The 21,212-nt window shown below is 38.7% G+C and overlaps 2 protein-coding genes across 2 annotated transcripts in view; one reads left to right on the top strand and one right to left on the bottom strand.

Moving 5' to 3' along the window:
• Positions 1-227: 227 nt before the first annotated feature.
• Positions 228-20,997, bottom strand: LOC101035470 (uncharacterized). Its single transcript, XM_074395672.1, has 2 exons — positions 20,893-20,997; positions 228-20,813 (listed from the first exon to the last, which is right to left on the bottom strand). Exons 1-2 carry the CDS (start codon positions 20,995-20,997, stop codon positions 19,842-19,844), a joined length of 1,077 nt encoding a protein of 358 aa, XP_074251773.1. The 3' UTR covers positions 228-19,841.
• PPP3CA (protein phosphatase 3 catalytic subunit alpha) overlaps positions 20,592-21,212 on the top strand; it is a 317,625-nt gene continuing 317,004 nt past the window's right edge. The window contains exon 1 of the mRNA XM_074396500.1: positions 20,592-20,671. The gene's annotated coding sequence lies outside the window, so the exon portion shown is untranslated. The remainder of the gene's footprint in view (positions 20,672-21,212) is intronic.

Raw genomic sequence — 21,212 nt, 5'->3', positions numbered from 1 at the left:
CAGAAAATCCATTCATATAATAATTATCTACAGTAATAATTCTTTCTGGGAGAAAATATCATATAAATATCATAATAGAAGAAGATTAAGCTTTTCTAGAATTAAATATTCTATGCATAATAATAAATTCAAAAAAATGCAAACTCTTAGCAAACTAAGAAAAGAAGAAAATTTCCACAATGTAACAAACACTACTAAATTTTTCAGACTACAAAACGTTTAATGGTATAAATGTAGACTTTATTTTTCAATTATTTTTCAAATCAGGAGCAATACAAGAACATTTGTTTTCAGTAATTGTATTTACATTTTTCCCAGAAGCTCTAGCCAATGTAATATTTTTAAAAATTAACAACTAAGGCATACACATAAAGCATGACTTAGTATTTTTTAAAAATACAAAGAGATACAAGCATACAAAGAGATACAAGCATTTAGAAGTGTGCTGTTTGCTCTTTACATATTTTGAGATTTTCCAGTTATCTTTCCTTTATAGATTTCAGTGTAATTTTAGCATGGTCTGAGAGAAAATATGGTATGATTTCTATTATTTTAAATTTGTTAAGATGTGTTTTATGGTCTACAGTGTCATTTATCTTCTTAAATCTTCCATGTGAGCTTGAGAAAAATGTATATTCTGCAGTTACTTAATAAAGTAGTTTATAGATGTCAAGCCAGTTGAGTGATGATGTAGTTGAATTCAACTACAGTATGTCCTTACCAATTTTCTGGAGAAACCTGCTGGATCTCCATTTCTTATAGAGGGAGTGTTAAAGTTCCCAACTATAAATGTGTCTATTTCTCTTCATAGTTGTATTAGTTTTGCCCCATGCATTTTGGTGTTTGGTGGTTAGGTACATATATGATGATGATTGTTATGTCTTCTTAGAGAATCGATTCCTTTACTGTTAGGTAATGCCCCTTTTTATTCCTGGTAACTTTCTTTGCTGTAAAATCTTTTTCATCTGAAATTAACATCGCTACTGCCACTTTATTTTGATTATTAGCATAGTGTCTTTTTCTCCATTTACGCGTGTGTGTGTGTGTGTGTGTGTGTGAACTTATATTTACATTGGATTTCTTATAGAAAACTTACAAATGCATTTTTTTTTTTTGAGACGGAGCTTGTTACCCAGGCTGGAGTGCAATGGTGTGATCTTGGCTCACCGCAACCTCCGCATCCTTGGTTCAGGCAATTCTCCTGCCTCAGCCTCCTGAGTAGCTGGGATTACAGGCATGTGCCACCATGCCCAGCTAATTTTTTTGTATTTTTAGTAGAGATGGAGTTTCAACATGTTGACCAGGATGATCTTGATCTCTTGACCTCGTGATCCAGCCACCTCGGCCTCCCAAAGTGCTAGGATTACAGGCTCAAGCCACCGCGCCCGGCCCTGCATCTTACTTTTTGATCCACTGACAATCTCTGTCTTTTCCTTAGTGTAGTTCTACCATTGATGTTTAAAGTGATTACTGACATAGCTGGATTAATATCAACCATATTTCTTACTGTTTTCTAATTATTGCCCTTTTTTTCTTTGTTCTTATTTTTGTCTCTTTTGTGGTTTTAATTTTGCATTTTTATGACTTTGCTTTCTCTTTGTTCTTAGCTTATCAGCTATACCTGCTTTTTTACATTTTTATGTGGTTGCCATAGAGTTTGAAACATACATTTATAATTAATGCAAGCCCACGTTCAAATAATACTGTATCTCTTCACAGATAGTCTGAGTGCCATATAATAATATAGTCTTAATTCCTCTCTCCCATCACTTGGAGCATTGCTGTCATTCATTTTCCTTACATATTAGCATATATTCTTACATAAGATACATATGTACACAAATATAATTGAATACATTGTTGCTATTATTACATGGAAAAATGCTATCCATTACGTCGATTAAGAATACAAAAAAGTTTCATTTTGCCTTCCCTTCTTCCTTCTTTGATGATTCTTCTTTCTTTATGTAAATCTGAGTTTCTGCCCTCTATTATAGTTCTGTCTAAAGAGCTTCTTTGACATGTCTTGCAAGGCAGGTCCACTGGCAACAAATTTCCTTAATTTTTGTTTTTCTGAGAAATTCTTTCTTTCTGCTCACCTTGAAAGATAATTTAACAGGGTACAGAATTCTGGCTTGATTTTTTTTCTATCAAAGTTTTAAATATTTTGCTACAATCTCGTCTTACTTGCATGATTTCTGAAAAGTCATGGCTAATTTTTAACTTTGTTCTATAGGCAAGGTTTTTTTTCCCCCCCACTCTGGGATTTTTTTGAGAAAATAATGTCTATGTGTAGGGTTTGGGGTTTGGTATTTTTTGTTTTATATTTATCTTACTTATGCTGATCAGTATTTTCTGAGCTTCCTGGATCTGTGGTTTGATGCCAAACATCAGTTTGGGGGAAATTCTCAGTAATCCTTGTTTTAAATATTTCTTCTCTTTCTCTTTTCTTTCTCCTTCTGGTATTTCCATTTCATGCATGTTACATCTTTGTAGTTGTCCCACAATCTTGGACTTTTTTGTTCTGTTGTTTTAGTTGTTGATGTTGTTGTATTAGTCTCTATTTTCCTTGCTTTTCAATTTTGGAGGATTCTATTGAGATATCCTCAAGATCACAGAAATTTTCCCTAGCTGTGCCTAATCTTCTAATATGCCTATTGAATGCAATTTTCACTTCTTGTTTCCTTCCTTCCTTCTCTCTTCTCTTTCTTTCTTTCCTTCCCTCTTTTTTTCTTTTCTTTTCTTTCTTTCTTTTTTTTTTTTTTGAGACGGAGTTTCACTCTTGTTACCCAGGCTGGAGTGCAATGGCGCAATCTCGGCTCACTGCAACCTCTGCCTCCTGGGGTCAGGCAATTCTCCTGCCTCAGCCTCCTGAGTAGCTGGGATTACAGGCACACACCACCATGCCCAGCTAATGTTTTGTATTTTTAGTAGAGACGGGGTTTCACCATGTTGACCATGGATGGTCTCGATCTCTTGACCTCGTGATCCCCCGCTTCGGCCTCCCAAAGTGCTGGGATTACAGGCTTGAGCCACTGCGCCCAGCCTCTTTTCTTTTCTTTCCTATTTTTCTTTCTTTTCTTTTTTCTCTTCTTTCTTTTCTTCTTTCTTTTGGTGGGAGATAAGGTCTCACACTGACACCCAGGTTGTAGTGCAGTGATGTAAGCACAGCTCACTGCAGCCTCAACTTCCCAGGGTCAGTTGATTCTCCCACCTCAGACTCTTGAGTAGCTGGAACTGCAGGTGTATGCCACCATGCCTAACTAGTTTTTATATTTTTTTGTAGAAATGAGATCTCAATATATTGTACATGCTAGTCTTGAACTCCTGTACTCAAGCAATCCTCCTACCTTGGCCTCCCAATGTGCTGAGATTACAGGTATGAACCACTATGCCCAGCCACATTTTTCATTTTTGTTACACTATTTTTTAGCCTCTATCATATTTTTGGTTATTTCTTAACATTTTTCATCTCTCTACTTACATTACCCTCTGCCCTTGTATGCTGTCTACTTCATCATAGTAATCATAATTGCTTTAAATTCCCTGTTTGGTATTGCCAACATTCCCATTATGTCTGGTTCTGATGCTTGCTCTGTCTCTTCAAAAAGTTATTTGCATTTTAGTATGCCTTGTAATTTTTTTTCATGTTAGCCAAACATGATGTATTGCTTAAAAGGAACTGCTGTAAATAGGCTTTTAGTAATATGGAGGTAAGATATAGGGGAAGTAGACATGTACTACAGCACTACAATTAGATATGTCTTTTAGTGAGCTAATGTCTCTGGTCTCGAACTTCATAAGCATTTCTCAGGGTATTTTTCCTCCTCCCTTGGGTGAGACAGGATGGCCAGAATTGGCTAGAATTGGGTATTTTCCTTCTCTCCCATGGAAAGGCAGAATGAACTGGAGTTTGGTATTTCCCTTCCCTTAGATGGCTCTGATAAAACGCTAGCAGATTAGGCTCTGGTTAACCAGTTTCTCTTGAGGGCATACTTTGTTAAGAAAAACAGACTCTTGAAAACCTGGATGAGCTGCTGGAGGTAACCCTCACAAAAATGTGGAGGCCTCCTTGTGACTGGGTTTGTCTGGAGTTTTTAACTCTCATACTTGAGCAATTAGTCAGTTACACTTCAGGTTTTTCTACCCTAGCACTGCTTTCCATAGAGTTTTCAGCTGCGATATTTTGTCATTTTTCTGTATCTGTCTGTCTGTCTACCAAATTTGGGGGCATCAGTTTTCCCTTTGATCTCAAAACTCTTAAAAATCCGAGAAGAGCTTTTTTTTTTTTTAGTTTGTTCAGCTTTTTACTTGCTGTCAGGACAGAGTAAAGATTCCTAAGCTGCTTCTACATTCCTGATTAAAAATTGGATGTCTTCTTGCTGTCTTTTTTTAAAAAAATAATAAGAAATTATATTTACAAAGTCTGTTTAGAATGATTTGAAGCTGGGCATCAGTTTTATAAATTCCATTCTATTTCTGGTTAGCAACCATTCCTAAAGTGTACCCGTCCAGTCATCCTATTGAAAACCAGAGATTTTACTGGGGATCCTTCTCCTTGGAGAATGCCATAATTTACACTTTTTCCCCTAGTTCTATTACACTTATCTTCTTGGAATGTGGAGATATGCTTATAATTTGGCAAATGCTTTGAGCAAAAAAACTATGCCAGATATTGGGCTCATTTCAGTCTATCTTCTCTCTCAGATCTTAGCCTATTAGGTTCTTCCTATTAGCTGTTCAATTGCTTCCAGTTTTTCACGTTGTTTAGTCTCTGAAGAATTTTTTATTGTATCTAACAACTTACACAATTGTAGAAGAAGCTAGGGAGCATAGGTTCTAAAGGAAGAAATTTAGAAATCAGAGAAAAGGCAATAAATAACTAGCTCCCCTGAAACCAGGCACTTTTAGTTGCTGGAGTGGCAATGCACAGGAGTGGTGCGAGAGAAGATTGTGGGAGGCTGTTGTTTCTGGATCTGGTGGAGAGCTAAGGATTGTGACTTGTTATCAGGCCAGCTACCATGAAGAGCTAGACATCATGGAGAAAAGAAAGGACAAGCTAAAAATTGCAAACAATAATCTTCATATGACTATTTCTTTAGGTAACCTCTCACAAAATCTGAGGCATTAATACTTCACTGTAATTCATTGTAGTTACTACTAAAGAAAACTAAAATAATAAATCCTGGGAAATTAGTACATTCATAGTAGTCTTATTATCTTATGCTCTATGTAAATGAGCATCAGCCTGCACCCTTTGAACACTAGAACTAAATTCTGAGACAGTTAGTTCTTCCTACATAGTTACCAAAATATTTCAAATATCTAGTTCAAAGAAAATTCAATAAAATATGTAAAACTCTGTATTAGTCTGTTCTCACGTTGCTAATGAAGACACAACTGAGACTGGGTAATTTATAAGGGAAAAATAATATTTAATTGATACACAGTTCAGCATGGCTTGGGAGGACTCAGGAAACTTTCACTAGTGGCAGAAGGGGAAGTAAAACATGTCCTTAACATGGCATCATGAAGGAGAAGTGTAGCACAAAGCAGGGAAAAGCCCTTTATAAAACCATCAGATCTCATGAGAAATCACTTACTACCATGAGATCAGCATGAAGGAATCTCCCCCATGATTCAATTACTTTCCACAGGGTGCCTCCTATGACACATAAGGATTATTAAAACTATAATTCAAGATAAGATTGGGGTGGACATAGCCAAATAATATCAAACAATCAAACACCTCTTTTCCCTAAAACTATTAGGCAACACTGACAGAAATTAAATATTTAAATAAATGAAAAATTATAGTATGTTCATGGTTTGAGAGACACCAGTTTTCTCTAAGTTAACCTAAAAATTGAATGCAATTACAGTCAAAATCCTCATATTTTTCTTTTTTCTTAAAATTTTTAAAATTAATGCATCATTTTATATATAAATAAATATATACTTTATACATGTGATATTTTATATGTGTGATATTTTGATACATGTATACAATGTGTAATGTAATAATTCAATATGTATTGCAAGTCAGGATAATTGGAACATTTATCACTTTAAACATTTGTATTTGTGTTGGCAACATTAAAATTATTCTAGTTATTTTTAAATATACAATGAATTAATGTTAATTATAATTTCTCTACTGTGCTATCAAGTTCAAATACTAGAACTTCTTTATTCCTTCTATCTAGTTGTATTTCTGTACCCAGATTTTTTTTGTAGAGATATACATTGAAATGCGAATAACCAGGGCAATCTTGAAGAAGGGAAAACTGAGAGAACCTGCTCTATTAGATATCAAAATAAATACAGAGCAACGGTAATAAGGAAAGAATGATATTGGTACAAGGATAGATGAATAGAATAACAGATCAGAATAGCATTTTCAGAAACAGACCTGAGTGTATATGAACACTTGATTTATATCTAATGTGGCAATGCAGAACAGTGGCAAACAGACATTATTTTTCACTAAATACTACTACATTTTTATATGGAAAAAATAAAGCTTAACTACCACATACACAATAAATAAATAAAAATCATTTCCAGGTGGTTGTAGAACTAAATGTAAAATATAAACATAGAGATAACATAGGGAATATCTTTATAAATTTGGGAGAAAAAAGATTTATTAGAACTTAAGAAGCGCTGATCATAAAGGAAAAAGATTGACAAGTTGAACTACCTTAAAATTAAGAAATTCTCTATATTGAAAGATACCATTAAGACGGCAAAAGCCAAACTGCAGAATGGAGAAGGTAAAAACAACAAAAGGCTGGTATCCAAAAATATAGAAGTTCTAAATTTGATAAAAACAAAGACAATCCAATAGAAATATGGCATTAGACTGAAAAAGTTAATCACAAAAATGGATGTCAAAATGGCCACTGGACATATGTGAAGGTGCTGAATATCACAAAAGATCAGGGAAACAGAAGGTGAAAGCATAAGTTTGGTAAGTGCACAGCGGTATGCCACCAGAATGACAAAAACAAAAGAGTAAACCAAGTGTTGGTAACAATACAGAGCAACAAGAGCTTTCTATTGCTGAGGAATGGAGGGTAAACTGTTACTGACACTTTGGAAAGTTGATTAGCAATATAAATTCAAGCTAACCATCCTACTTTATAATTCAGCAATTTCACTCTTATGTTTGTACCCCAAATAAATGTATGCACATGCATAGCAAATGACAAGCTGAGTAATGTTCACTGTAGTATTATTATTGGTAATAGTCCAAAACTGAAAACAACTGAAATGTTCATCAGCAATAAAATATTTAAATAAATATACATCTATAGTAATGCTATTCAGCTATGAGAATAGAAAAAATAGAACTATGCACAAAAACATAAATTACTTGAGTGAAAGAAAGCAGACATGATTTTTGTTTTGCTTTCTTTTTTCTTTTATCTGTCATACAGGCTGGAGTGCAGTGGCTTCATCATGGCTCACTACAGCCTCGACTTCCTGGACTCAACAATCCTCTCACTTCAGCCTCTTGAGTAGCTGGGACAACAGGAATGCCACTAACCCTGGCCAATATTTGTATTTTTTGTAGAAATAGGTTTTGGCCATGTTGCCTAGGCTGGCCTCAAACTCCTCCCTCCTCAGCCTCCTAAGGTGCAGGTGTATGCCACTGTACCCAGTAGAACATGTTACTTCTATTTGATTCCATTTACATAAACTTCAAACTAGCAAAAATTTAGCTGTGTCATTGTAAGTCCTGAAAGTGATTACCCTTAGGAAATAGGAAGGGATTGGCAATTGGTATGGGGTCTTAAGTGGGGAGTGGATAATTCTAGGCTGCTAGTAATTTCATATGTATTTCTTTAGTTAGTTCTTTACTTATTTTCTTGAGGCAGAGTCTCCATCTGTCACCCAGGATGGAGTGCAGTGGTGCCATCTCAGCTTACTGCAACCTCCGCTTCCCAGGTTCAAGCAATTCTCATGCCTCAGTCTCCTGAGTAGCTGAGATTACAAATGTGTGCCACCATGACTGGCTAATTTTTGTATTTTTAGTAGAGATGACGTTTCACCATGTTGGCAAGACTGGTGTTGAACTCCTGGCCTCAAGTGATCTGTTCACCTTGGCCTCCCAAAGTACTGGGATTATGGGTGTGAGCCACTATGCCCAGCCTAATGTTATTATTTCTTGATCTTTGTCTGTGTCATGGCTATATAGGGGTGTATTTACTTTGCAACAATTCATTAAACTATACACATGACTTTTGCACTTTTCTGTATGTGTGTTATACTTCACTTTTTTTTTAAGTACACAGGCTCAAATGAGAAAGTAATTACCAAATTGTAATAGCCAATTTTAAAGCTTTTGTGGTGGCAACTTGAACTAGAAGGACTTTCTAGAAAATCTAATCAGTATGACAATATTCCCTATAAGTTATGTGAGTAGACATTTCTGTGTTGTCTTATATATTCTCTATATTATTTTAATATGTATATTCATAGGTAAAATAGAAAAGGAAAAAATTGAATATTCTGGAGCATATATATCACATAAAGCACAATGATAGATGTTTTCCATGCATTTTTTAAATCCTCAGAAATATACAATGGTAGTTACTGTTACTCACATTTTTTAGTTTAAGAAGTTGAGACTTTTATATGTTAAATAACTTGGCTAAAGTCATAACTCCAAAGGATAAATATCCAAGGAAATAGCTAGTAAATGTCCTTCTGATTTCATGTTAACAATGTTTAGCTCCATAAACTATGAATTGGACATGAACCTGTGTAGCATGAGAAAAATCTGTATCATACTGTCAGAAGATCCAACCTTTTGCCATAACTGCATCATCTACTGTCTATAGAATCCTAGCACAATATACTTAAACCTTCTGAATTTGGGTACTTATTTCTAAATAACAAACTGGAGATATTTTTGATGCTCCTCCCAGATTCCCTTTACCATTCTAGAGTATCCATGTCCCATCTTCTGTAAGTATTGATGACAATATCCCTTTTCTCTACAGACAGTATTGGTCAAACAGGAACTTCCCCTACCTCCAGGGACAGGGGTACAGAAAGCCAGCCCCTTGGATGGAGGTGGTCCAACTCTGTGGTGCAGTTTGTGCACAGAGCTTATCTGTGGGATTAGATTGAATCTAGTGACCAGCTGAAACCACTTACTTGCTTATCTTCTAGTTCTTGTCCTGTCTGGCTTCTCTCACACTTTCTTCTAATGATATTCCCTCAATAAATTGTTTGAAAAGAATTTCTATCTCAGGATTTTAGATACAGGCAAAAAAAAAAAAATCTACTTAAGGTTCATAAGAATAAAATGAAATAATACATGAAATATTATATTAGCTATAGATTACTATAAACATTTGAAATTGGCATTATACAAAATTATAGAACAAGTAATATTGTTTTTATTCATTACCCCTAGAATATAAAAAATGACCACCTTTTGGGTACCTAGTATACTTGTGTTGTGTCTCCTCTTTCACGTCAAAACTAGAAACTAGCAAATAAGTGAGATCTGAGCCACTAGGCTAATTGGCCAAAGTGTGTGGTCTTAGGTCATGAGACATTCAAGAGTCTGAAAAGAAAAAAAAAATGGGTTTGTCTAGCATGTCTTTGTCATAGCGGTTAAGTCTGAGTGAATATGTTTTGCTGATCTAGAGATATCCAATGTTTTTGCTTTAGTGCCTTCAAAATAATTTTTTACATTATATTTTTCAGTTGTTAGCTTAAGTTTTATACTGGTGATTTAATAATTAAACAGAATTGTCATTTCCAGCAAATTGTGTATTGCACTTATGTGTTAAATATTTTTCATTGAAACAATAGAGCAGCACATTTAACTTATTTAATTTAGAGAAAATGTCTGCCAAAAAATTTCACTGGCAAAGACAGTTCTTAATTGTGAAACAATAACTAAAGTGGAATTTTCTGTGAGGAAAAAGAAAATCCTGATTTTGTTTTTCAATTTCAATAAATATTTAAATATGTATCCCCATTAGCATCTCACTTCTGAATTCTAACCTATATAAGTAACACATGGTTTTCAGGAGATGGACCAAGTCACAGGGGCCTACCCATCAGTCTTTCAGTCTTTCATCCTATTAGAAAAGGCACTTTCCTTTCCAATATTTCATGCATTGATGCCTTCCTGGATCTTATGATACTCCTTTATTTTCAGTTCTCACATTGTTTATCTGTGTTATTCCTCAGAGGTTTTCACATCCTGGAATAATGCACCATACTAATTTCAGAAGCGGGAAAGAAAGGTAGAGGTTCTATGAAGAGAGACATGGGAAAAAAGAATTGGCAGTGCCTTCTAGAAAACCTTCTTATATCCCAGGGCTATGCTTGTCACCACTTTAGCCTCTGTGTCACCCCTGATTCTGCCAGACCTCTGGAGAGAAGGTGGCTCCACAGATCTAGACCCAGGATTTGTCTTAGAATCTACAGCTGAGAAACTGTTGCTCTTAGTTTCCCTTAAGTCTAATTTTAGGTTCACAGCAAAATTGAGAGAAAGGTGTAAATATATTTCATATACTCACTGCCTCCACACATGCATAGTCTCCCTCATTATCAACATCCCCCACCACAGTGGTACAGTGCTACAACTGATGAACTACATTTATACATCATTATTACCCAAAGGCCATAGTTTACATGAGGGTTCACTCTTGGTGTTTTACTTTCTGTGAGTATGGACAAATGCAGAATGACATGTACCCATCGTTAAATTATTTCACAGAGTAGTTTCACCGCCCTAAAAAATTCCCTCTGCTCCACCTGTTTATCTCTTTCTTCCCATTGACATCAGGCAATCACTGATCTTTTTACTGTCTCCATAGTTTTGGCTTTTCCAGAATGTCACATAGTTGGAATCATACATTATTTAGCCTTTTCAGGTTGCCTTCTTTTACTTAGTAATATGCATTTAAGTTTTCTTCATGTTTCTTTATTGCTTGATAGGTCATTTCTTTTCAGTGCTGAATAATAGTCCATTGCCTGAATATACCAGTTTATTTATCCATTCACTTACTGAAAAACACCTTGGTTGCTTCCAAGTTTTGCCAATTAGGAACAAATTTCCTTATTACTTACTACCCTTTGGTTATTCATAATTGAAATTCAACCCAACTCCAGCATAAAATGCTAACAAATTGCAAGAATGTTGTGGGGGGGGGTCTCATGGTCCCCAAGGGCTGTCATATAGCTGGGTTATGGGTACACAGTGGAATCAGGGAATAGAATACCAGCAGTATTTCTTCTTTAATCTCTGTTTTTTTTCTGCATATCTAATTCACGTTTTTTTTTTCTTTTGGTAGAACCCCTTTCTCTTCTTTCCTAATCCATATGGTGGAATAACATAGCTACCAAAAGCTTCTTAGTATCAATATGATCTGTTTTCCAGAAAAAGACTGAATTCAGTTGTCCAAAGAAAAGAAATCTAATGGGAAAAGAAGGCATCATGTCCAATATTGATCTGTAGAACTACAACATTGAGATATGGTCACATAGAATCATGTGGATAAGACATCTTGGAAATGAGGCTTCTGAACAGATAAAACATCAAACACATACCTAATGCCTTTCCAGCCTAGGAAGAAGGGGTACTGCAAACATCTGGGACAGATCTCAGTTCTGAACTGAGTCAATTTATTTCCCATTTTAGGAATATTTTTACTTTACCTATCAAATAATTAAATGCTATTTTCTGTGAGTTAAGACTTTCAGGCAATGGAAGGCACATCATTTGGGGATTAGAAACAGGAAAGGAGTGAAGCCATCTGCCTAGGAAATACCATCACCCTTATTCTTAGGATGGCAAATTCATTGTGGAGGTGGGAGAAAGAAAGTAATCTGAAGTGAGATAAGAAGAGATTACTTTTTTCCCCACTGCATCTTTTAATTCGGTGATCTCATCATTTTCCTTGCACCATTCCACTACCCAAGTGTTTATCAATCCTGACTAGCATATGCTCTCAGTCCCTCGACCCTGAGCCTCTCCCCAACTTTTCCATTTCCATGGCAGCCCCCTGTGTATTTTACCTGGATCTTTGGTCCGAGCACTGTCCCTGGGCTTCCCTGGCCTTTGCCTGAATGTGGAGAGAGCAGTAAGTGCCCAGGAATTACTATCTTCCTGAGGCAGTCTGATCACCCAAACCTGGTGGGTACAAATAGTCAGCTCCCTGGTCCCTGATGGGGACAGCTCAGAAGTGTACTTATAAGTCTCCAGATGACCCCTGCAGGGTTGGGCCAAAGTTACCGTCTTTGCTAGACATCTCACCCTTGCTTGGCTTTCTTTCCTTCCCTGTCACTTTTCCTGCTTCCCTCCTGGTTTTTCCTTGGAACACTTTTTAATAAATCACATTTATATGATTATTTACCTTAGGGTCTACATCTAGGCATCCCAACCTTAGATAGCTGACTATGCATTACAATTACCTAGGAAGTAGATACTATATATTTAGGAGAACAAAAAGTTTCAGGTCATGAATGAGGAACAAAAATTGAGTTTTTACCAAAAAAACTAAGAACTTTAATTTTTTTTTTTTTTTAAAGACCGAGTTTCGCTCTCGTTACCCAGGCTGGAGTGCAATGGCGCGATCTCGGCTCACCGCAACCTCTGCCTCCTGGGTTCAGGCAATTCTCCTGCCTCAGCCTCCTGAGTAGCTGGGATTACAGGCACGCGCCACCATGCCCAGCTAATTTTTTTTTGTATTTTTAGTAGAGACGGGGTTTCACCATGTTGACCAGGTTGGTCTCGATCTCTCGACCTTGTGATCCACCCGCCTCGGCCTCCCAAAGTGCTGGGATTACAGGCTTGAGCCACCGCGCCCGGCCTAGAACTTTAATTTTTAATAAAGATGTAATATTTTGTGTGTGTGTGTGTGCACGTGTGTCACTGTCATTCCAGGACTAACTTTGGCATGTGAAACAGATAAGACAAATGCCCTAGTCACTAGGTTGTAATGAGTAGCATATGGTTCCCACAGGATTAGATGGGTTATTTAGATATGCTGATTGACATTATTACCGTTTATAAATGTTTGATTTCTTATTTCAGACATGTGGGAGAATCACATAACTCTGCCTCCCTTGAAATTAGGTTTGGCCAAATCATGAGTTCAGCCTATGGAATGTGAGTGTGGTCATTCATATCACTTCCAGAGGCATTCGATTGCTAGGGCTAAGCCCTTCAGCCCTCTCTAGCCCTTCTGGGTGACTGTGGAAGCACATGTTAATATTTGTGCTATCTGATTGTAGCAGGCTGGAATGCTGAGTCAGCCTGGAGGACTGCCCAGACCTGCAGAGAAATTCAAACTTTTGTTAAGCTACTGAGATTTTTCCATTTTTACTGCAGCATAGCCTATAACCTGCCTGATGATGACATGGAAATAGGCATGGAGAATATTCAGTTAACAGCTCCAGAATTCACCAAGACTACTTAGAGTCTGTGGGATGGGCAAGGATGATAGTAGAATATGGTCATTTTCTGCTGAAGAAAATGATTTCCACAAGCACCAGACTCCATAGGTAAAAAACTCCAGAGGTCATGAAGTAACAATCTCAGCTGCTCTTTTTAAGGATCTTTTGGTTATATGAAACATAACACTCAAACTAGCTCTAGAAAACGGGACTTATTGTAAGGGTATTGAGGTGTTTATTATCCAGAAAAAAAAATAAAACAGTTATGCCTTGGAAGGACAAAAAGAATACAGATTTTGAAATGTCTCTTTCTACTCTCTCCACCCCTGCTGAATCTGACCTATTACCCCTCTATCCAGAATGGCTCTGTTTACATGCCTTGCACTGAATCATGTGCTAGTACCATAGCCCCAGCCTGTAATTACCTTTATTCAAACAACCATCAGACACTTTCCTCTGAATTTTAAGGGCAAGCTCTTCACAGACAGCATCTGATTAATCTAGCTTACTTGCGCAAATTAGGTTAGGGAAGTTAAAGGTTACCAGCCCATAGGTACCTTCTAGTGAGACGTTCACCCACCCTGGTCCAATCCCCTGTAATGGCAGGGATTAAACCTGTGACCTGATGATCACTCAGCAGATGATGTTACTGAGGCATTTTACCTACAGCAGGGATGTGGGCAGGACAGGTACCCTAAAGCATATTAACACAATTTCCATGACTGACTAGATTTCTTTGAACTGGGCATCAGGAACACTCTGAAATACAGAGGGAAACTCTTTTGAGGGACTGCTCCTAAACAATTGTAACACAAACTATATCCACTTCCTCTCTGAAAATTGCTGCTATCTGTCCTACCTTATCATCAGGGAATAGCTTAGATGTTGCAGGCAAACAATAGAACCCTTTGTGTATTTGGAGAAGGAAGAAATATGAGTAATACTGGGCCTTCCCTTGGACCTACATAATTAATTATTCTTACAGTACGGATGTGTGAGAGACACACCTCATTCTAAAAACTAAACTCTTGAATTCCATTTGTAATCCTCAAGGCCTGAGTCAACTCTCTACTCCAGGCATCCCCAAACTATGGCCCATGGGCTGCATGCGGCCCCCTGAGGCCATTTATCCGGTCCCCTGCCACACTTCAGGAAGAGGCACCTCTTTCATTGGTGGTCAGTGAGAGGAGCACAGTATGTGGCGGCCCTCCAACGGTCTGAGGGACAGTGAACTGGCCCCCTGTGTAAAAAGTTTGGGGACGCCTGCTGTACTCTATGAAAGGTGACTTTACTGGGAACTCTCTTCTTTTACATAGTGGCATAAATATCTCCATTATTTCACTTGAATATCTCTTCAAATATCACCTTCTCAGAGATGCCTTCCCGGTCCAAGCTGCCTGAAACAAGTACAGTCATACTCTAGTATATCTGTGGGATTTGGTTACAGGACTTCTTGATGATACCCAAATCCACAGATACTAAAGTCCCTGATATGAAATGGTGTAGTATTTGCACGTCGCCTATGCACATCCTTCCTGTATATTTTAAATCATCTCTCTATTACTTACAATAGCTAATACAATGTAAATGCTATGTAAATAATTACTACACTGTCTTGTTAGGAAATAATGACAAGAAAAGGAAGTCTAAACAGTTCAGTACACATATAGTTATCCCTTTTCCCCAAATATTTTTGATTCAAGGTTGGTTGAATCCATGAACATAGAATCCAAAGATACAGAGGGCTGACTATAGTACCCTTCTTCCCATCACTTCCTTCAATGTCCTTACCACTGCTCATTGTTTGAACTTACTACTTAGTCTGCCTAACATGTTGCGTGTGTTTGTGTGTTTGTGTGTGTGTAACTGTTAATTGTTCTTTTCTATTATCTGTCTCTCTTCACTAGAATATAAGTTTTATGAGGGCAGAGACTTTGCTTTTTTTTTTTTTTTCATATTACAGTCCTAGGGCCTAATATTTATAGGTGTTCAATAAATACCTTTTTTTTTTTTTTTTTTTTTTTTTTTTTTTTTTTTTTTTTTTTTTTTTTTTTTTGTGAGATGGAGTCTTGCTCTATCACCCAGGCTGGAGTGCAGTGGCGTGATCTCAGCCCACTGTGACCTCCACCTCCCAGGTTCAAGTAATTCTCCTGTCTCAGCTTCCTGATGAGCTGGGACTACAGGCGCCTGCCATCATGGCTGGCTAATTTTTGTATTTTTAGTAGAGATGGGGTTTCACCATGTTGGCCAGGCTGGTCTCAAACTCCCAACCTCAGGTGATCCATCTATCTTGGCCTCCCAGAGTGCTGGGATTGTAGGTTTGAGCCATCATGCCCAACCTCAGTAACTGCCTTGCGAATATATGCTTTCCACTAGCCATGAATAGCAGCAAAATAAAATCTCGCTAACTGGAAGCAAAGGGAGAGATGGCTAGCTGATTCATTTAAATGACAGAGTATTTACTTGCAAATTCATGAATTTTTAATCAATAATTGGCAAAATCTGTTTCAAGTAAAAAATATATCTCTGCCAACTTAAGAGGAGTGAAACTCATTTCTAATTGTTATATTGATTTTGTATATACAAGTATGCTTTTAAAGGCCCTGACAAACTTTCTCCTAAATCGATTTACCAGGTCTCCTACAATTTGATTGTACCTGTAGTTTGATTAGTAAGCCCTTTGCTGGTATCATTGAAGTCATTCTCAAAGCGCTTAAAATGTAAACCTCCGCTCATTTCATGTCAAATACTCTGAAATTCTAAGTTTAGAAAATCCAGAATACATGAAGTTTTACAGCATGAGTATGTCTTGGATGTATAAAAATATAATAGTACATATATTTGAAATGCAAACATTTATGACTTGGCACCATTAATGTACTCACAATTTCAAAATCAGTAATGAAATTAGAATTAAAACTAAGAGAATGGACCAATAACATCTCTCTCCAGCGTGTGTGTGTGTGTGTGTGTGTGTGTGTGTGTGTAGGGGCGAGTATGCATGTTTTTAATTTTTTGGGTCATATTGAAATTTCTCTGACAGTAGAACCTGTGTTACTTAGCCTAGTAACTTACATAGTAGATACCACTATGTTTTAAAAATTCATTCAACAAAATTTGTTGAGCACCTACTCTGTGCCCAAATCTGGGATATGAGATGATGATATAAATACATTAATAAATAAAATAAATATGAATATTTATTAAATACAAATGAATAATGATGACAGATAGTTTTGCCAAATTTTATGTAAAATATATCTCTATTACACTTGGCATAAAATTCCATAAATTAGAGTTTAATCCTGATGGGAAAAAATTTATTCCTGAATACATTTGGTATAAAAATGTTTAATGCTCCTTGAAAAATAATTTTTCTAAATGAGTAAAACTGCCTTCTGAAAGAAACAAGGCTCAACAAAATTTCAAGACTAATCCAAAAAATAAGCAATAAAACTTTCTTTTGGTTTGAACCTCAAATAAGATCTATGTAGAATAGCATATTTCATAGGACCTCTATTGAAGTAGGGTAGAACTAGACAATGTGAGAAGGAAATGTCACAGGAATTAGCTTTAAGATAATTATCCAAAGTCTCATATACATTCATGGCCCTATCATGGTTGACTGTCTACTTCGCAGGTTCCTCAGCATTGTGTTCCATGAACTCAAGTAAGAATAGGTCAGACATACTGCTGTCTATCATCAGCTACTCAGCTACTCAGAAAAAAAAAGTGCATGCCTCAGAAAAGTCATAATCAGAAGCTATCCTCAACCGTAATGTCCAAATGGTAATAAATTCATCCAAGAACCAAAAGAAAGTTCAAACTTTTAAAAGTAGGTTATTTTCAAAACAGAATATAACATACAATATGTTATTTTAATTTTAAAAATAAAGCAACTGAAAGAGCCTTAGTAGTAAACTAAAATGTACTTAATTTGCTATGATTTGTACCAATGGAAGTAAGCTGTGTGGCGCACTTAAATGCATAGATGACTCTGAATCTACAATATTTTCTTTTTTGCCCCACATATTTATCTTCATAATTAGTTTTGATAAAGCTAGCAGTTATTCGCTAACAGAAAGAGGAAGTAACACTTGACACTTAAATGTTTGCATAGATAATATGTATCTAATGATCATATAACAAGACTTTTAAATCCTTGAATGAAGGAACGAAATCTCTGACTCCTTCTTTACTCCATTTTATGGATCATGTAACATAGGGCCTTGCACAGAACAGGTGTTCAAAACACAAGTGGTCAATGAATATTCACTTACAGATAATTAAGATTCAATGCTCATGTACTAAAAGAAATAAGTATTTTTAGTTTTTTGGTAGTTCTCTTATATTACAGTAAAACAATAATTCTAGGTTTTGCTAAGCATTGTACTTTTTGAACTACCATAATAAATTACTTTTGTATATTAATTTGTTAATATTAGCTATTCTAACACATTTTAATGGAGTAACACAATACATGTGTAAAGCCCAATGCATATTTTCTTAGTAAGTGGGCAGCATTCCCTCTGCATGGTAACTAGGGGACTCTCTTTATCTCTGGGGTTTTGCCTGTCCTGGGTCTTAGAAGTCTCTGCATTCAGCTAAAGGATGGGAGCCCGTAGACTAGAAAATGTTTATCTGCTGCTTAACTGTCTCGGCCTGAGAGAGACCAACCACCCCAGTCCACAGTGGAAAGCAGGGTCAGGCTAGAAATGGAATCCCTTCCTGGGCAGATAATTCCCAGGGTGAATTATACTAAGGAAGGGAAAACACAATTTTCTGATAGACAAAAAGTTGTCTTTTTTTGTTTTTGCCCCCTACGATTTCTTGATAAGCAGGACATTGTCAAAGTCAGCATCTGGGAACTGAAGCAACCCCTCCAAAATGTAAATTCCAAATATAAGGTATTCTCATGCAAGTGGTAATATAATTATGGACTGCTAGGGTAGTCTAACACGGGGGTTCCCAACCCCTGGGCCACAGACTGAGATCAGTCCGTGATCTGTTAGGAACTGGGTTGTACAGCAAGAGGTATGCAGTAGAGTGAGCAAACATTACTGCCTGAGCTCTACCTCCTGTCAGATCAGCAGTGGCATTAGATTCTCACAGGAGTGCAAACCTTAGCGTGAACTGTGCATGGAAGGGATCTAGGTTGCCCGCCCCTTGTAAGAATCTAATGCCTGATAGTCTGAGGTGAAACAGTTTTATCCTGAAACCACCCCCAACCCCCATCCATGGAAAAATTGTCTTCCACAAAACCAGTCCCTTGTGCCAAAAAGGTTAAGGACCTCTGGACAGGACAGAAAAAGAGTGGCAGTAGGAAAGCATAGGACATCTGAAACAACATCTGAATCAAAAAGATGATCTGGCTGTCTACTTCAGAAGTCAGGTGTATGAACACAAGTAGTCTGTAGTTAATATGCTGCTGTCCTGTTTTCCTTAAAGCAGGATCTAATTTTGTTTAAGAAGTGTCAGTGTTGCAGCAGTTATGGAATCATACACAGGCATTAAAAGTTCCTGTTGATAACATGTTGGGAAGTGATTATGAGTCATACCTTTTTTTTCCCCCACACATACCTTAGCTAGGAGGTGTCCTAGACTTGTAGCGGACTAAAGGGTGTGCCTGAAAGGTGTGCCTTTATTTCCTATCTATCATAAAATGTTCTATGGTGCTGACATTTTAAGCCTTCTGATCTTGGTTCAAAAAGATGTTTATCCTATACCTGGGAGAAAGTCCAAATAACGGTGGGAACTTCATTTTTTTCTAATACGTGGGAGAGAGTGTCTTGGCCTTGGAAATGAGCATCTCTGGACATGGTTTCCTGGTCTTTTCTGAAACAGGCCCTCTTCACCCACAGGTCTTGGCATCGCTCCCTCGTGTGCCATCTGGCCAGGGACCAAATTCCCAAATCTGCCTTAGCAACTAGCTCTGCCCGTGCTCAGGAGGCTGTTTTCAACAACCCCTTCCTGAGGAGATTACAGTGATCTCTCAGAGCTCATAATTTTATGTTCTCTGAAAATTCTAGGCTTTATTGAGGGCAAGGACCATTTTCAAATACATTCTCTCCCCACCAAATTACCCACCACAGTGTCTGGCATATAATAAGTACAGAAAATATATTTATTGAATGAATTGTGTAATTGCCACCCAGTATCCTGGGGTTGGAAATGGGGCAGGAGAATCTCAGTGCCAGTGGCAGCCTCCCTGTGCTGGTGGGACACACCCTGCATCTGCTCCCTTTGCTAGGCCTCCACAGAAGTATCTAATGTGTTTCTTTTCCGTGCAGTCCACATCAAATTTACGCTGCAGCACTATCAGTCTCTTTACTAAAACTTAATTTTGAAGTTTGAGCTTTAATCTAATCCTTGTCTCCAAAACACTTGTCCTGGCTCCATCTCCCAGCTCCCTAAACTTGTTTATCTTTTCTTTGTGTGTGTGGTGTGTCTGTTGTGGGTGGGGGGGGGCGGTGCGCAGGTGGGTGTCTTAAACCATTTATTGGACCCGTGGTCCAATTGAGGAAATAGAAAAACCCTGATACTGAAGGACTTTGGAAATAAAACAGGAAGGATGAAGGGTAATACATTTTTTCAGATTTCCTCATAATTACCCCCAAAAGCTCCAACCATGTTGCCAGTCCTCGGGTGCTGCAGTTGTTCAGGGAGAGGGGCTGCGTGGAGGTGACCTTCTGGTAGAGAGAGACGGGCCTTTTGAGACTCTGTGGCGCAGCAGGCGGGCCAGGAAGAAGCATTTGGACCACTATCACTCTCAGCCCTGGCGCGCCTGACAGTCTCTCCTTCACTTTCTTTCCGACCGGAGGGACAAGTGTGGGGATCCGCTTTGGGCTCCAAGGTTCTGCCCGCACCGGCAGCACCAAGCGGGTGTCGAATGACTGGAAGGAGCAGGGAAGGAAGATGGGTGTCACCCGTCCCGGCCAGTGTCTGCGCGCGTGTGTGTGAACAGGGAAAAGGCCACCCTCTCCCGTGCTTCTCCTAGGTTCTCCCTGGAGACCCGCAGGGCTGTCCCAGGGAACTCCAAGCTGCCCGGGGTCGCCGGGGCTCGGTCCCATCCTCTCCCGCCAGCCCGCTCCCGCGTTCCACAACGCCCTGCCGCTCAGGGCGTACGCCTGGCTGGGACACAGTAACAGCCGCCACACCGCCAACGCAAAAGCCCCACTTTCGCTTGGCAAAAGCAAAAACAACCGTACACCCCATCGCAGTCGCAGCTCTTCTCCGCAAGGTAAGTTGTTTATCCGTCGCCGTGTTGGCGATACTCCCCGGACAGCTGCGGCAGCGACAGCAGCTGTGCCGCGGGCGCCGAGCTCCCAGCCTCTTCCTTCCTCCGCCCTCTCAGGGCTGCCTCTCACCCCCACCCCTTCCCTCTATCCCCGCCTTCTCTCTCCTTGCCCTCTCGTGGGCCACGCACACACCAGGAGACACCCTCCGCACTTGGCTACTCACACTGCGGCTTAACCCAGCCGACAAGGCACGCTTGCCAAACAGGCGCGGGGGTGTGTGCGGGGTCCGCGTTCGGAGGCCACAGAGGGGTGGCGTGGTACAGCCCATCTCCTCCAGGCCGCGACCCCTTGCCCACTCTCCTTCCCTAATCTCGGCCTGCCAGCAACAGTGACACCTGAGCAGGGACTGGGCGGTGGAGGCGGCAGGCCCGCTGGTCCGGCAGCTCGGAGAAAACAGAGCGAGGGGCGGGGACAACCAGGAGGAGCGGGAGGCGGGACGAGCGGGGAGGCCGCCACCTGGCACTGAGTGATGCACACGCGAGC

The sequence above is a fragment of the Saimiri boliviensis genome, chromosome 3 (genome assembly GCF_048565385.1).
Source record: "Saimiri boliviensis isolate mSaiBol1 chromosome 3, mSaiBol1.pri, whole genome shotgun sequence".
In the NCBI taxonomy this organism is placed as follows: Eukaryota; Metazoa; Chordata; class Mammalia; order Primates; family Cebidae; genus Saimiri; species Saimiri boliviensis.
Note: the sequence above shows the minus strand (reverse complement) of the source record. Positions and strands in the feature narration are given on the sequence as shown.

Bases quoted from the DNA above. Each gene is read 5' to 3' on its own strand.
- LOC101035470 (XM_074395672.1), bottom strand. From the start codon at position 20,997: ATGGGCTGTACCACGCCACCCCTCTGTGGCCTCCGAACGCGGACCCCG. The intron at 20,814-20,892 runs GTGAGTAGCCAA...AGGCGGGGATAG, and splicing joins CGGCTGGGTTAAGCCGCAGT to AGGGAAGGGGTGGGGGTGAG.